This window comes from Rousettus aegyptiacus, unplaced genomic scaffold, assembly GCF_014176215.1.
Source record: "Rousettus aegyptiacus isolate mRouAeg1 unplaced genomic scaffold, mRouAeg1.p scaffold_m13_p_2, whole genome shotgun sequence".
Classification (NCBI taxonomy): Eukaryota; Metazoa; Chordata; class Mammalia; order Chiroptera; family Pteropodidae; genus Rousettus; species Rousettus aegyptiacus.
The window spans coordinates 142666368-142683053 of NW_023416295.1; the positions used below are offsets into that span (position 1 = coordinate 142666368).

A 16686-nucleotide genomic window follows, 5' to 3' on the forward strand; every position below is an offset into this window, starting at 1 on the left:
TAATGGATGATGAGTTCCTGGGATGCTGATGCCTAATTGGAATGAGACTGAGGGGTCTTCAGAGAGGGGATAGGTGTATCTTGCATGGGAAAGGGATGTAAAGTGTTGTAGCCGGAGTGGAGGAGTAGATTTATTTCCCAAATATGGTTGCACCAATATATTCCATCCCATGTGTTCTTACAATATGATACTGCCACTTGTCCACCAAGAGGTAAGGCCTATGTTCCTTCATTTTGAGTCTGGATAGGCCTGTGACTACAGGAAAAGAGATGCTATATGACTTCTGAGACATGTCATAAAATCTGCTTAGTCCTCTTCTTGGAATGCTCCTCCTCAGTGGCCAGCCACCATACTGTGAGGAAGCCAAGCAGGCACATACAGTAGTTCCATCAGGTCCCAGCCCACAGCCAACCCCAACCACTAGACAGATGAACGAGCAGCCTGCAGATGACTCAAGCCCCCAGGCTTCATGCCACTCCAGCTGCTGCCAAGTGGAGCAGAGAGAGATGTGCCTGCTGAGCCCTGCCCAAATGACAAATTGGTCAGCAAAAATAAATGTCATCATTCAAGCCACAGAGTTTTGGGGTGGTGTAAAATAGATAATGGAAGTAGTATTGGTGGCATTTTGATGTGAAAGTAAACGAATTTAAGACTTTTATTTTGAACCTCCAGTTGCTTCTTCCAAATCTAAAGAAGTCAGAGGGGAATTTTATTCCATCATCTTTGAGAGTCACAATCAGAAGTGACTAAAATCAATTTCTTTATGCAATCTCACTTTATCTCCACTTTATTTATTCCCTACTTGTTATTTAATTATAGATTACAATCTCATATTTAAGATGACACCTAACTCCAAGGGTTCAAGTTTTTCCCGAATTATATATGTAATTTTGACATTGCCTGGGGCATTTATTTACTAAGGAGAAGGAAAAGAAACCCCGCACATTTCAAATAAAGACCTGTAGGACACAAACATTGCCAGGACAAACTAAGTCAGTAATCAAACTGAGAAAAGAATCCATGTGCTTCGTGTTATCGACGGCACTTTCTTTGACTTTCAATGACAGTCTCTTCACCATGAAAAAAAAATACTGAGAGTCTGTAAATACCTCTTCTGGAACACTTGTGTTAAATGGGTCATGACTGGGAGATCCCATTACTGGTGTAGATGACAGACTTTTCTCCAGATCGCTAAAACTCTGCGTGTCCAGCAGAGTGGAGATGGAACCGTAAGTGAGCAGATCTTCATAGTCACCATCTTGGCCTTGGAAAAGACAAAGCAAAAAGAGGACAATGATAGCTTTTCATTCATTCCCATTTCACTTTTGGAAAGAGATAAGAATCTCAAATATGTTAAATGTCACAATTTTTCTGATCCTCAAAATTCAAAGAGTCAACATCTCTTGGCATCACTTGAAAAGCATGTGACCTAGGAAACATCTTAAACTGTAAGCACCTACCTCAGCACCAGGGCTACCTGAGTATCCAGTAGCAGTATTAATAGAAGTATTAATAGAAGTATTTATAGTGGTTATTAATAGATGCAATCATAGACTCACAAAATAGAAATGCAAAGTTAATTTATCTTAACAACACTCTTGCCATTTTGTTTCAGAATTTGGGGCTTTACAAATTTCAGTTCAGAAATAACCAAGCTGAGGAATGCCAGTGGTGGCACAATAAACTGATTCTGAACGGCAACAGAGTCACCATTCAAACAACTCAGTTTTCATCACCACTGTGCTCCTGAAAAAACAGAAAGGATCAAAAGGAAAGAAAAAAAGATAATGGCCTTTTCATCCCTCAAGGGGACACTTTTATTCCATTCATTTTAAAGCAGAAAGAACAGCCCAAGGAGGAAAAGCAACCACACATCTAGCAAAGCAACAACTTTCAGGATTTTTTTACATTTCTAGAAATGTAGAAGATTCAAGCGTTGATCAAAGCAGGGCTAGCTATTCCTTTTCAAAAATGAAAAGAATGATGCTTAAAACTCTAATCTCTGAATGGAATATAATAAATCATATACTTGCTTAAAGGTATTAAACAAGTATATAGACCTAGTTTCTTAAATTAGTTTTTACTAGACTTTTATCCTAAGTATTAGGATTTAGGTGTTATTAGAGTTGTATGAGATATTAATTAAATAAATATAAATCTTAGTTTGAAATCACTGTTTATATAACTTTTCTTTAGAAAAGAATATAATTTTCAATGGTATATGAAAATTTATCCTGCTCTACATGGGTTAAAACTACCTCTTTTAGCTACATATTTATGTGCATAGAAAAAAAGACTAGAAAGAAATACATGAAAATGCCAATAGGGATCATGCCAGTGCAACTGTAAGTGATTTTTGTCCTTTTTCTCTACTTTTAAAATATTTCACAATATGGCCGACTCATAGAAATTAATCTGTTCTTGGTAAACATAAGAATTACAGTGTTGAGGTTCTATAAAATAAATGATTTAACTAATGTAAAAACTAATTACTCCAAATTTGTAATATTCCTTAAAAGAGAGACTCTTGAAGATACAGAAATGCAGAGTAATGAGAATTGCCATAAGTCAACACTGATAATTAGAGGTATACTTGCTCATTCAGATATTTATAAAGTCTTACCATATGATAGGCCCTGTGAACAAAAAGATGAAGATCCATTTTTTTTCAAATATTCTAATCCAAAGCAGGATTTTCTTTGTGAAGTCACCAAACTTAAAACTTCAAAATTTGAGTGTTTCACGAGTGCCTTCCAAAAAATTTATTAATTTCTAATGCTTATTTTTATATCAAATAACCCCATCTATGCATTGCTAATAAACAAGAGAACTTTCAAAGTTCTTAACATTTTTGTTTGTTTGAATGACTCCAAAGCTTTTCTACATTTGAAGATGGCCAATTGGCCTATCTACAGATAAAATTATAACAAATACAATAAAATGCATAACTATCCTTACTTAGATATCTTACTTTTTTTTTTTTAACTTAAGACATTCAAAGCTGAACACAATTCCTGATGTTCCTTCTCTAGGCTTCTCCCACCTTGGTAAATGGAATTAACATCTGCCTAATTACTTTAGTCAGAAATGTTGACCTTTCTTGAACCTTGGCTCTTTTTTACTGTCATCTAATTCATCACACCATCATGTTAATTCTAACACCTAAATACATTTCCAATCAGTGCCATCGGATCATTCCATTTGAAATACTGCAGAGCCTCCTCATTGGCATTCCTTCCTTCCAACACTGCTCCCTCCCAGGATGGTCCATTTGTTACAAACTTGTTAAGAGACCCTTCAGTGGATCTCTCTGGTCCAAGTAGCAGCCAAATTCCTCACCTGCATGACCTGGTTGGTACTCACGTCTATCATCCCACCTCACTCTTCCCCCTGACCATTACCTTCTAGTCACACTGGTCTTTACTTCTTAAACACACTAAGTCCTTGCCCCATCCCCTCAAAAAGCCCTTGCATGTGCTATTGTACTCTTTCTCTCTGAAGTGCTATCTAACGAGCTCCTTAGAGACCCTCCATGACCAACTAATCTATGGTATGCTCTTTAGCCTACACACACACCTTCTGGCAGAGAACAGATGCCTAACAATACTGTTGAATGAATGAATGAGCTACCTAATTTGAGATAACAGATATGCTCCATGAGAGAAATTGAGGCCAAAATGTAAAAGTTCATAGCCACTTAAAATCAAGGTAAGTAGAAAAGCCTTCAGAGCTACACTACCTTTTTTACCTTGGGGCAGTACCACTGTATCTTGCATTTTCTTGTACCTGTTCAGGCACTGTCGAAGGTCTTCTATTTTCCGATCCTGTTAATAAAGTGAATTATCATCTTTAATACTATGATTTTAAACAGTAAAAGTAATTGCGACACAAAGAATGAGTAGACGTGAATTATTTACAGTATTCAAAAAATACTTCTAAACTTTAGTAAAATTGGTAATATCTAGAATATTTTTCCTACGTACATCAGAGATATAGAAAAAGTACCTCTAAATTTAGAGATCCTATCCTTCAGCTGCCATCTTTAAAAAACAAAAACAAAACAAGGTAATAAGACACAAAACAAGAAAAAAAAATCAACTTTAATTACTCTCCTCTCTAACTTATATGTAAAGTCTTGAAAAAAAGATCTACACTTGCTGTCTTTGTCAGCTCTTAATCACCACCTGGATTTTCTCTTCCCAAAACACTCGACCAAAGTTGCTTCAATTAGTCCTCAAAGATCTTTTATTTACTAAAAACAACAAACCTTTTCATCCTTTTTTCTAATATGATCTCTATTTGGCACTTGATTGACCCCATTCTTTCCTTCTTTTACTTTTCTCTCTACTCTTTCTTTTCTTCTATTTAGATTTCTTAATCCCTCGACCAGATAGATATTCTACTTTCATAACCCCCACTATCTACCCAACCCAGACTCCAAAACATAGAGCTTCGAGGTTGTGTCCTTTTACCCTCTTCTCTTTTCCCCATGCCCTCACTGTGGTTAGTTATAAAAATGAGCTCCTTAGCCCCTCCCACACTAATTTTGGGCTTGACCATGTGACTTGCTTTGGCCAATGAGATATCAACAAATGTGGTTCAAGCAAAGGCTTGAATGAAAAGTATTTGCACATTACAGTTTGCCCTCTCTTGCTGCTCTAGGGAACACTAAGGCCACTATATTAAGAAGCATAGGCTAGTCTACTAAAAGATGAGAGACCATTTAGAGAAGAGACATCTCAGCTGGGGCCAACCCTGGACCAGTCTGTCAATCATCAGACATGTGAGTCACACGTTCCTACACCATCCAGCCCCATCCCAGCCACTGGATAAATATAGAGGTTAGCTAAGCCGACCCAGACCAGAAGAGCCACCTAGCCAAACCACAAAAGTATGAGAAGAGCTAAATGTGATCTGTCATGGAGCAAAAACGAACTGATACATCAACCACAGTTTAGCCCCCACCAATCTACAACTCTGTATATTTCTCCCAAAAATTGATGAGATTCACTCCCTACGAATCTATATGTCTACATTTATCCTGCAATTTAGATCCATATTCTAACTTTCTATGAGAAATCTCCTTTTAAACGTTTCATGAACACATCAAATTGAATATATCCCAAATGAAGCTTATTATTTGCCCCCAGTACTTCGGCCTCTACCTGGATTCCTTAACTCTCCGAAGGCACCATCATCTGCACTCGAATCCAAAGATTTAAAAACCTTGTTAACTTGTAAATTTCTCTGAAATCTCTTCCTTCTTCACCACTTCACTGTCACTCCATGGCCTTACTTCGACCCTCTTCATTACTCACCCAGACTATTTTAACAGCCTCTTAATTTGTCCTGCCTTCGCTCTCCCTTCCTTATTCTTGCCTCCATTCTGCCACCAGAGTTAGCTTTCTAAAACGGCAGTTTAATTATGTCATCATCCAAGTTCTACAAATGAAGACCCAGATCATTATTAACCTAGTATACAAGGTTGGCTATCACTCACTGCAGCTCTTCTGTCAGCCTCATATACTCACTCCACCTCTATCTCATGCTCCGGAACATTCCCAGCATGCACTGGGCTGTTTCAAGCCTTGGTTTTGAAAACATGTTTTTCTTATGGATTCTTTGCCTAGAAGACTTCATTTTTCCTGATAAACAATTCTTGCTCTTCCTCAGAATCTGCTCAAATATGTCCTCTTTGAAGCCTTCTGAAACTGCCAAGAAGTTATATCACTCTTGGTGTTCCTACTTGAGCATCTAGTAAGCCCTCATTCAACATTAGGAGTTTTGTTTTTTATTATTGCTTTTTGAGGGGGAGAAATAAAAATTTTGGTTATTTTTTCCCCAACTAAAAGCTCTGTGGATAGCTTGCTAATGACTTATTTTTATTCAATAATGGGAAAGACTAACAAAAAAGAAACCTATATACATGGATGGAATAAAGATCAAATAAAGAGATGACAGAGTGAGAATAAATACACAAATAAACCAGAGTAGGCAAGAATGAGAGAAAGAAATTTAGAATGGGAGAAAAAGATCAAGACAGAATTCTTTGGCATTTGCTCATTTTTTTTTTTACTTCCTTGAAACTCCTCTTTCCTTGAGAAAATGACTCCTTCTATTCATTGAGGGACATGAGGAGAGAGCAGTTTTGATTACAGGAGCTGAACCCAGCTATTGCTTCCTGCTAGATACACGTCTGGTCAGGTAAACCATGAAGAAACACATTTCTTTAGTAAGGTAACTGCATCTCTGCTTTTAGCAGGATGGAGTGGGGAGATGTAACCAGAGGAAAAGAACTCCTGGAGACTCTGGCATTAGGCCATCACAGCTAAAACAAAGCCTGGAGCCATGCTTGATTTCACTCTGTGCCTCTGCTTTCTGGCACCTTGCTATTCAGGGGAGCAGAGACAACCCCAGATGTGAAAGAGGCCAGGAGTGTGAATGAAATAACATGTATACGAGAAGAAAATCAACATGACTATGAAACTAAAGTTGTCATGGGCTACCTCCTTCAGAGTTCATATGATAGCCCAGAATTTCCAGTGACCACAGAAAGGATGTGCTATGGACTATAACTTTTCATTTGTCACCGGAATATAAAGAACCGATTTGAGAGCTCAGACATTTTCTAAACTCATGGGAGGTAGGGGAGAGTGAATTCTCAGTGGAGCTACTGGTCTCCATTCCTGTGCACACAGCCAGTTACAACTGTGACTCCCGGGGGTAAGCACATGTGGGCAGGAAGGGAGAACGAGTGCCCCTCAACTTCAGGGGTGTTTAGGGTACGCTCTTTCAAACTGGGATATCTCGAGAAAATGCATGGAATGATCAAAACGGTTTTATAACACAACCAAGTAAAGATTTAAATTTCATCAGGATACCTTTTCTTCATTTGCTGCCATCAAAGACTCCACAGCCTTTTTCATTTTTTGTACTTCAATATCTGCAAAGATCACATCAAATCAGGAGTCAGTTCAGTTAACATGTGTGACAGTTGTGAGAAGCTACTGACTCTTCAGACTGAAATGTTTTAAGGTAAAGGTGCTAATCATTTGTTTGGTTTGTTTTAAAGGGCACATTTATATCCATATTCTCTTTTAGGGAAAATATAAAAAGCGAACACCTCTCTCTCTCTCACCTGAATAGTCATCATTCCAGATAAAAAAATAAGAATAAGTGAAAGCTAACTACCATCTCTCAAAGCAACAATAAAATATTCATGAGAACACTGACAGTGAAATTTCAGTGCTATAACAATAAAAACACAGTTTTCAAAACAGAAACCTATAAAGCAGTGGGTAAAAGCGATGAACGAGGTGTACGTAATGACAAAAGCAGAGAAAATGATATTCATTTTTAACTGAGATATAGACACAAATGGTAAGAGTCTGATGAAATGTGGTATTTACATGAGTAGTCATGCTAAGAAGCTGGCTGTGGGTTCCATACAGAAGAATATTAAGTACTTTGCTTCATCTATAAACTTCATTTCCAAAACTCTTTTAAAACATAAAGGCCAAAGAAAATGAATACGATTTTCCTTAAAATTTTATATTCAAATATAAAAGCATGTTACTTTAATAATAATAAAAAAATTAAAGATAAAAAGTCAGCCTAGATGAATCACAGATTAAAAAATAGGAAATAAAAAATTTTCTGCTAAAGTTGCCTGCTTTTGAGGGGGAAAAAAACCACCGAAGATAATTTTTTAAAGCTATGCATCATTCAGCATTGATATAACATTTTCAATTAAGGTATATTCTACGGAAATTTGACTTAAGAGTTCGATGTCTGGAGGAAAGAGCCATTAAGGATTTATCTTCATGCTGCGTTAAATAATCCAGACTCCACGAATCAGCCTGGGTATAACCTTTTCTGTAATTCCGATTGGGTTTATGTTTAACCCCTCCCCTAATGTAGACCTCAGTGAAAAAAATGGGCTACAAAACATTAAAAAGCAAAAGCAAAGTTCAAAATAATCTTTCAACTATGGTAAACCTTAAAAATAGGTTTCCATAGGAGTATAAACATTATTTTCTCCTCTGACCCTGTATTTTCTGGGCCACAGAGAAAATGGTTTCTCACCTCCAGCTCTCTGGGTGCCCTGCCGTATCCTGTGGAGCAAAAGGGCTGAATCAGATCAAATCCGCAAAAACGGTCTTTTACTCCTTGTTTTTACTATTTGTTTATGCTCTATTTTGTACACTCTGAAGAAATGGGCAGCTTATTGATGAAGCAACTTCACATCTTTGGTGAGAGAAATGCTTTAAAACACATGCAAAGAACAGTCCGAGCAGTACTTTTGGTGAATGTAAAGGCTGATGGAAATACACCAAAAACCTTACTTTTTTCTTTGAGCTTCTTTTTAAAATTTTCATCTGTGCAGGAAAACCCATTGAATTGGAAGTTAGCATACATTACAACAATAAATAATACTTTTAAAGCGCTATTATTTCATCTCCTTTTACCTATATAAAGAGACGCTAACCTCATATACTGAATACTAAGCCCTATTTTATGACTTCAGGACCTGCACTATACAACTTAAATGCTTTATGTGAGGTTAAAAGAGAATCTAATGTAATTAATCAGAAGAACTAAATTTGAGTTACTACCCCTGTTACTTCGTCTTTATAAACTTTGATTTTCTCACATTAAAGTGAGGCTTGTGGAGCACAAGTGCTTCTTACACAGCATGTGATGAAAAGCCAGTTAATGTTGCACTGGCCGTTTTATGCATTTCCATTACAGTTTGATACACGGCCCTCCTGAACGTGACTAGTACATTGCTTACGTCACATTCAACTCACCGCTGAAATGGTCTATTTCCTATTCAATGAGATGAGCCCACTGACCATGGAGTTAGATGTCATGACAATGGCAGATTGCCATGAAGTTTCTAAACACTCGCTCTCAATCCCTGTATTTATCTGGTTCTGCACTGGTCGGTAACAAGCAGTTCACAGGCTGGTGGTATCAGTCCTATCGGACCTAGGGTAGCTCTACTCTATACACCCGCTAGCCTACATGCCCCATAATTCCATTTTTTTCTTTGAATCCTAAAAGCATGAACTGTTTGTGAATGTCCTTTAAGAACATACAATTCTACATATGCCACATTATGGAGGGGAAGTGATTCATTTTTCTCAATGTTTGATAAATTGAGTTTTCTGATGGATAGGGAAAGCCTACAGGTATATAAAGCCAGGGTCTCTAGAGCCAAGAAGACTTTAGCAGTAATTTAATTCAAGCCCCTTGTTCAACAGACAACAATAATATGAAAGTTTACATAAGAGATAAAAATGTGCCAAAGCTACACTAAATGGAATTTGTTCTGTTTCCAAGGAGTCAGAAGTTGCTTTTGTCACAGTCATCATTTGTAATTAAAAAAAAAAAAATTGATTTAGTGTTGTCAGATATTATGAGCATTTATATTTCCAAATATAATTCAAAAAAATACATTTCATTAAAGTTCTCTTCTATTGAGTATAACCTACATTATTATTAATTATAGTCCATGTAATAATAACCAGGACAAACCTCCTCAGTTATGCAAACAGTTTTTGGGTAAATTTATGCACTTTTCGAAAAACAGAATTAGCCTATTTTTGCTTTCTAGAAGGTTGAGGGCTCAACGCATCATAAAAAAATTTCACTTATTTTCCAAATACAGAGGCTTTCCCTTCTTCTCTCAACAGGGCAGACAAGGTTTCTAAATGTCTTTATGTTGTCTAAATGTCTTTATGTTTATTTCAGTTTAGAGGGAAATCATCTTGGGACACAGTAATGGTTCCTTTTAATTCTTTTTGACACTCACTTATCTTGCATTTTGGACAAGAACTGTCTCATAATGATAATTTATAATTTAGAAATCTAAAAATAAACATTGAATAAAGTACAGAGTTGCCCTTCTCCAGCTGCTGAAGAGGAAGTTTAGAGATCACCAAGCACGGGCAAGAGTTGCAGGATCCCTGTGGCCCTGGGCCTGGATGGCTTCTACTCTCCTTTCTTTGAGGCTAAAATTATACATCAAATAACATCAGTTTCTTTTAAAGATCTTGGAGGATTTTAATAAAGTATGATAACCAATGTTTATATTCTTACCTCGATCAAAAACTTCAATCCCTTCTCCTTTCATCTTGCAAAACAATTTTTCTTGTAGCCTTTTTACTTCAGATTCTTTCTCTTCCAATTGTTCTTTTAAAGATGCCAGTTCATCCTACAAGGGATAAATTCATTTAAAAAAGAGTAGATTATGACTAAAAGAGAATATTCAAAGAGTATGTTCTTAAGCCAATAATTAGTTTTTGGGATTGAAACAAAAAACTACGAGAATTCAGACACAACTTTCAGAAATCAGACAGTGGCAATGATAAGCGGGAAATAATAGAAGTCCAAGTTATAATAATTATGGTATAATGATTTCAGGTTTCTTTGTGACCAAATTGAAATATTTTAAAGTATAATTAGAACTAGGGTAACCCCAAATTTGTTTATTGTGTTAAACAAAAAATCAGACCAAGTTAATAAAAAAAAAAAAATAATCGAATTAGATGCTTAGTGTCACAAAAGCAAAATAAAATGCAAACTGGAACAAATATATTAAGACTTGCTTGACATTTATTCAGCATTTCAAGATGGCACTCTGGTTCCCTGAACAAGGCAGAGTTTAATTAGGAGGAAAGTAGGTGATAAACAATTTTAGTCAAATCATGGGGCTAAATAATTCATCCTTATCACTAAGATACGCAACTACTAAAGATTCCAAGTCCAATGTTCTATCCACTTTCTAAAGTTTTAACTTTGGTAAAGCATTAACTTAAGCAAATTCGAGTTTTGCTGGCTGTATTTACACAGAAAATAAAGCTATAGGATGCTAATAAATGCACGTTTATTTTCGGTAATACATTTTATTTTTACTCTCTACAGATATTTATTACATTTAGTACTATGAGAAGATGTATCTCTCTGGTGAAGCTAAAGAGTTGGCACTACAGTTTTTATTTAGGGTAGGAGTGAAAAACAAGCACAAGAAATTTTCAGTAGCATTGGAAAGAAGTGCCACCCTATTCTGTGCTTCTTCTACTCAGTAATTTCTATTCACTGCCATGACATAGCTGCTCTATACATTTACTCACGAGAAAGACCCAAAGAATTCTTTCTAATATGAAACAGAATTCTTTCACAGGTGAACTCTCACAATTATTTTATCATGCGTGGATCTCATATAGTCAAAGAGAGCAAGACCTAATTTAGGAACAAATACTTTTTTATTTACCCGTTTATTATTTTTCACTAATTATTTCATGTTTCTGAAAACAAATTAGGGATCACATTGTCCCTAAACAGCTTTAAACGTATTTTTTTAAAAAAACAGGTGACGCACACACACAAAATGAATGCACAAACTACTAAAAACACCATCACAGCAAAATGACACATGCCAGAAAGCAACAAGCCATGGACCCCATGACCCGTCTACTACACCTTCAGTGACTCCCATTTTTGTTCCGTCCGCTGCTTTTCATACTGCATCTGACCCACCTTGATTTTCATGCTAGAAAGTTTGGCCATTAAAGACTGGTAGAGAGACAGAGGAGTGAAAAGAAACTATAGATAGAAAAAGACAAGCTAAATAACCAAGAAAACAGCATCAGTTTATAAAAGAGGTTAGATAATTAAGAGAAATGACAGGTTATGTTCTATCACATTAGTTAAGCCCTGATTTTTATTCAGAATAGCAGTGCTTAAATCAAGAAGTTCTCCAGCTTGGAGAAAAATTTTATTCACTTGTAAAACATCTTCTTTATCATATACTAAGTAGGAAACATTTTATTTATATTGATCATAGATAAGTAGTGGAGTCATTTATTTAAAAGTTTTTGCCATTGAGAATACTTACTTTGGTTGATTTAAGCTTTTTTTCATACTGAAGTCTCTCATTGTCCATTTCACTGATTCTTAACCTCAAATTATTGACCTCCTGCATTAGCCCCTGTCCAAAAAGAACCAAGGAAATACATGAGGAAAGCAGTAACACACTTATCATTACCAAAATAGCAGCTTGGAAATCTTAAGTCAACATCTTAAGTCCTGGTTAAAGTTGTATGTATGTTTCTCCTTGAGAACTAAAGCACTTATCCATTTAAAACACTGCTTTAACTTCCTAATGCCTCTGCCCTAAAATGATGGGATTGTGAAAATAAAAAAATGACTGATTTTGATTAAGAAAGACAGCTGCTAATCACTTACTATCATTGATCAGATATTTCTAGATTAAAATTCATTATATGAACTCTATCTTTTAAAATAAACCAGAGAAATTTTCTTTAGTAAAATCAATTATTTTTAGGAACTTTTTAGTGTTATGGTGGATGTTCATAAAAATATTTTTCTAGTCTCTTCATTTGTCTACAAAATACAGATTGTTCATCAACCCAATCTGGGAGAATAGGATGAAATTTAAATTCTTCAAACTAAAGATTCTCTACTTGAGGATGGATGAGGGTCCTGTCATTTACAAATATATTCAGTATCATAATATTTTATTTGGAAAATAAAATGGAAAATTATCCTAATGTTTTCATACTACAAATATAATCAGACACCTTTTCTACTGCCACTTAAAAAAAAACAAAACTAATTTGTTTGTAAAATTTATTTGTTTAATACTCTGACATTTTTGTCCAGAGTCCAGAGAATAGGATAAGGAAATGAAAATGCCAAACAATACCAACTTCTCCAAAAGAAAGGCTTGAATACTCTGTGAAGGAGATGATTTTTTTTTTTTTTTACTATAAGCCATGAAGGCTCCACCAATGGTTAATGTGTTTTTGTTCCTCTCTTTTGCAAGATGTTTATTCCCGAGCCACAAATTCATGGTTGACAGGACAGAATTATATAAGAATGCCATAAAAAATAAAAATAAAAATAAAATAAAATAAAACAATGCTATAAGAAATAAAACTTTGTTAACAGTGAATTATTCTAAACTTTAAGTATAATGATTCAACCTCACGAAAGCTAGGAAAAGAGATGCTACAATGAAATAACACTTCCCAGAAAACCCTCAAGCATTTAAATATTTTTGTTTAAAGTGGTTTCTTGTAAAATGGGGGAAAGTATTAATTAGCATTATTATGTTATTTATTTGTGTTGTAATTATTATGGATAATGTGTCAATAAAAGGACATCTATTTTGTCCTTCTACAAATGAGTTCAAGAACTGTTTGACATCATTTAATAACGTTTTAGTTGATTTCTCCATCTATAAGCTCAGAATTCGAGTTCAAGAAAAAGTCAGTTTCCCCTATTTGTATGTCTCATTTAATTAACTGTCCTTGCATAATGAATTCTTAGTGACCTTCCTTCATCAATCTGATCTTCTTAATATATATATTTCCCACTTTCTCATTGTCAAGTAACAGTTATGAACTCCTATTTGGTATTGTTGTATTTTACCACTAAGAAATAATAGCAATTTGCAAAAGAGAAACAATTGAATTAAAAAGAATTATAAGTTGAGATCATTTTTCTGTTTAAAAAAAGCTCTTCAATTATCCTTGGTGCCAACACTGTAAATATGAATATAAATCTCTGACCTGAAAGAAGTCGTACCTTCCCATAACTCAAGCTGGAAAATCTGGAAATAGTTCCTTAATATGAGACTTTAAAAAACAGAATACAAGTTTTTTCTAACTGTTTTCTTACCAGAAGATCAGTCCTTTTAAAAAAGAAAATCCCTGTTACCTTTCCCTTTTCTCTTCCAGAGAACTCTAGACTTTCACAGAAATTCAATTTGACATCTGCGCTCTTACCAGAAGGGGGCACTGTTGAACGATGCTAACCGTCTCCTACCAGCAGTTCCTAGAACAGGCAAGTTCTCAATCTTCCAAGGTTTCAAGACTTTAACCTCCTATCTTTGAAAGTACCTATACTTCTTTCCCACGCCAATGTTTTCTTAGAAATTGATATCCAAATAATCTAAAATTCTCAAAGTTACAGAATTTTGGATTTGTGAAACAGCCAAGGAAATATATATATATATATTTTTAATCAAGGAAATAATAATAGGAAAATGAGCATATTCAATTTTAATTTTAAAGACTGTTTTAAGTATTTTCATATATAACAACATTTATCAAACATCCTATAATCTCTGGGTATGTTAATAGTAAAGTTAAATATTCATTAGAAAATTATCAGTTTTCATATGATTAAGAATGTATGACTGAAACAAGGAAGTACAGGAAAAAAAATTTGTGAAAATGCAGACAAATTCAAGAGATGTAAATATTCTGTGGTCTTATTTAAAAAATCATGAAACATCTACTTCAATTTAATCCCGATGTTCGGTTAACATCTAGTATCAAAATTAACCACAGTCACGCAGGTTAAGAAATCCCCTACACTTTATGTATATAATGTAGGAGATCACCTCTTGATCCCCAAACACTGTAATTTCTTTCTCTCCATCAGAGTTAGCTCCATGCCATGTTGTACACCTGGTGACTGATTCTACTGTTGAATTACATGGAGTCTAGGAAAGACAGTAAGGAACAAAGAGGAAAATATCTAAACAGATTTTTACAGAAAGCACAAAGGCAAGTATTTTAAAGAAATTGGGTAACTTTTTTAAGTGGTGAGTCCCAGTCTTAAACAAAGGAGAAACATGCTCATACAGGTGACTGACAAAGAGCTTTAAGATTAAAACTTGAACCAAGTTGGGGATTTCCTTTTGCTACTGAGGAAGTAGTACCTATATCAAGACTCTCCATTGTAGTTATATCTTGATGGAAAACTGAATTTTTAGAACAGCAATGGAGTAAGTCTCATTCAATTCAAATCTATGAAGGGCTTTCATACAGGAGATAATATATGTAATGTACCTCACATGATAAGGACATGTAGTCAGTGTAAAATAAATGTTTGAAATGAAGATAGAGGGGAAAAAAAGGTTTCTTCTCCTCTCTCCTTGGTACTCATATTCTAATCCAGTTTGACACCTCTCCCTACCCCAACTGAGTAAATAAAATAGAGAAAAAAGAAAAGATGGCCCTAGGAGAAAAGGACTTTCTGCAGTCCTTTACAGTTCTGTTCAAATAAATAAATTCAAATGCAAATGCCACCCCCCAAAAACCATAAGCAAATAAACAAACTAGAAGACCTGGATTAAAAATAAAATAGATAGAACAAACAAGAAAGCATGTTTAGCCATAAAACGAGTCCTTCAAATTGTAAAATCTGCCCTGAATTTCACAAAAGTATAGTGAGTTTTATTTAATTAGAATGACTTCTGGGTGGCTTAGATCAAAAGTGGAAGCCCAAATTAAATGACCTCTAAAAATCTGTGATTTTTATGATTATGTAATGAAAACATGTTTTCTATATATATTTTTAAAAATCTATAATATGTTAAACAATTTGTGTGCTTAAAAAACATCACACACTAAAAACAATGATTTCTACAATGAAGGAACCAATATAGATGAACAAATGAATGAATGGACAGATGTACAGACAGAAAGACAGAAGTTCCAAATGTCCTAAAAGTCAAAAGTATTTCTAAAGGCTAATGAAAGAATTAATATTTCATATCAAAAGTCTCAAAATAAAAATTGCCATTAGCATTTAGTGATAAAAAGTCAGTGTACTTAAAGTTGATTCTTAAAAAGAAGCACGGAGTTATTAACTGTCTCCACTTCACACCTCCAAAGAATTTCTATTTGCGCTAGGAGTACGAGTGAGTATGTGTGATACACACATACACACACGCACATGTGTATGTATAGTATATATAGAGAGGGTGCCACTTACCTCTGTGTCTCTGAACCTATCTTCATAATCCAATCTGTCCTTCTCTACAGCAGTCAGTTTTAACTTCAGGTTAGATATTTCAGCCATTAGATCCAACTTCTGAGTTTCTAAGGCTGTCCTACTCAGAAGCTCCTATTAGAATTTAAGAGATACATTCATTCGAAAGTTGCTTTATTAAACAGTCACATGTGGATGTGTCACACTTATAACTACAAAGGCAGTAACTATCAAGTAGAGGATATGATGAAGATTAATTACCAAATAGATACAATGTAGTTAACCTTCATTGAGCAGAACTAAACACACATCTGCTTATCGAGAAGACACATGTTAAATAGATACACACATATATAAACTTTAGATAGTCTTTAGCCCTTTAGCCTGATGATAACACTGATGATGATGATACCGTTATGTTTGCTATGTGCCAGGCACTATTCTGACATGTAGTTAGGGGTTTGTTCCTCAATCCTTATGAGGTAGAAACTCATAAAGATAACTCAGGAATTATCCTCATTCAACAGATGAAGTGAGAACAGAGAGATTAAGAACTTGCCAAAAGTCATACAGCAAAGGAATGGCAGAGCAGGGACTCAGACCTAAGCAATTCTGCTCCAGAGTGCACTCTGTCCACGACATTACAGGACCTCTCAAGTGCAAGCACCGTGTGTGTGTGTGTGTGTGTGTGTGTGTGTGTGTGTGTGTGTACACACACAAGTATTTTTTTCAATAAAGGTCAAATACAATACTTATCTTTATTCTTAATCATAAAAATATGTCCATGGTTGCGAGTTAGGAAACTATATGAAACAATAAAGATAATTAAAGTTACCTACAATCCAGTTAATATTTTATTCCAGATTTTAATTA

General features: G+C 35.0%; 1 protein-coding gene across 10 annotated transcripts in view; it reads right to left on the reverse strand.

The window, feature by feature from the left end:
- Positions 1 to 16686, reverse strand: part of PPFIBP1 (PPFIA binding protein 1) — a 144685-nt gene that overhangs the window by 22675 nt on the left and 105324 nt on the right. For 4 of the 10 annotated variants that reach the window (XM_036236764.1, XM_036236767.1, XM_036236762.1 and 1 more), the window contains 8 exons: positions 15817 to 15948; positions 11903 to 11995; positions 11488 to 11580; positions 10105 to 10219; positions 8346 to 8378; positions 6882 to 6943; positions 3740 to 3824; positions 1110 to 1264 (listed from right to left, as the gene is read on the reverse strand). In XM_036236764.1, coding sequence (XP_036092657.1) covers positions 1110 to 1264; positions 3740 to 3824; positions 6882 to 6943; positions 8346 to 8378; positions 10105 to 10219; positions 11488 to 11580; positions 11903 to 11995; positions 15817 to 15948 — 768 coding nt within the window. The remainder of the gene's footprint in view (positions 1 to 1109; positions 1265 to 3739; positions 3825 to 6881; positions 6944 to 8345; positions 8379 to 10104; positions 10220 to 11487; positions 11581 to 11902; positions 11996 to 15816; positions 15949 to 16686) is intronic. The other 6 variants (XM_036236765.1, XM_036236768.1, XM_036236766.1 and 3 more) reach the window with 6 other exon arrangements.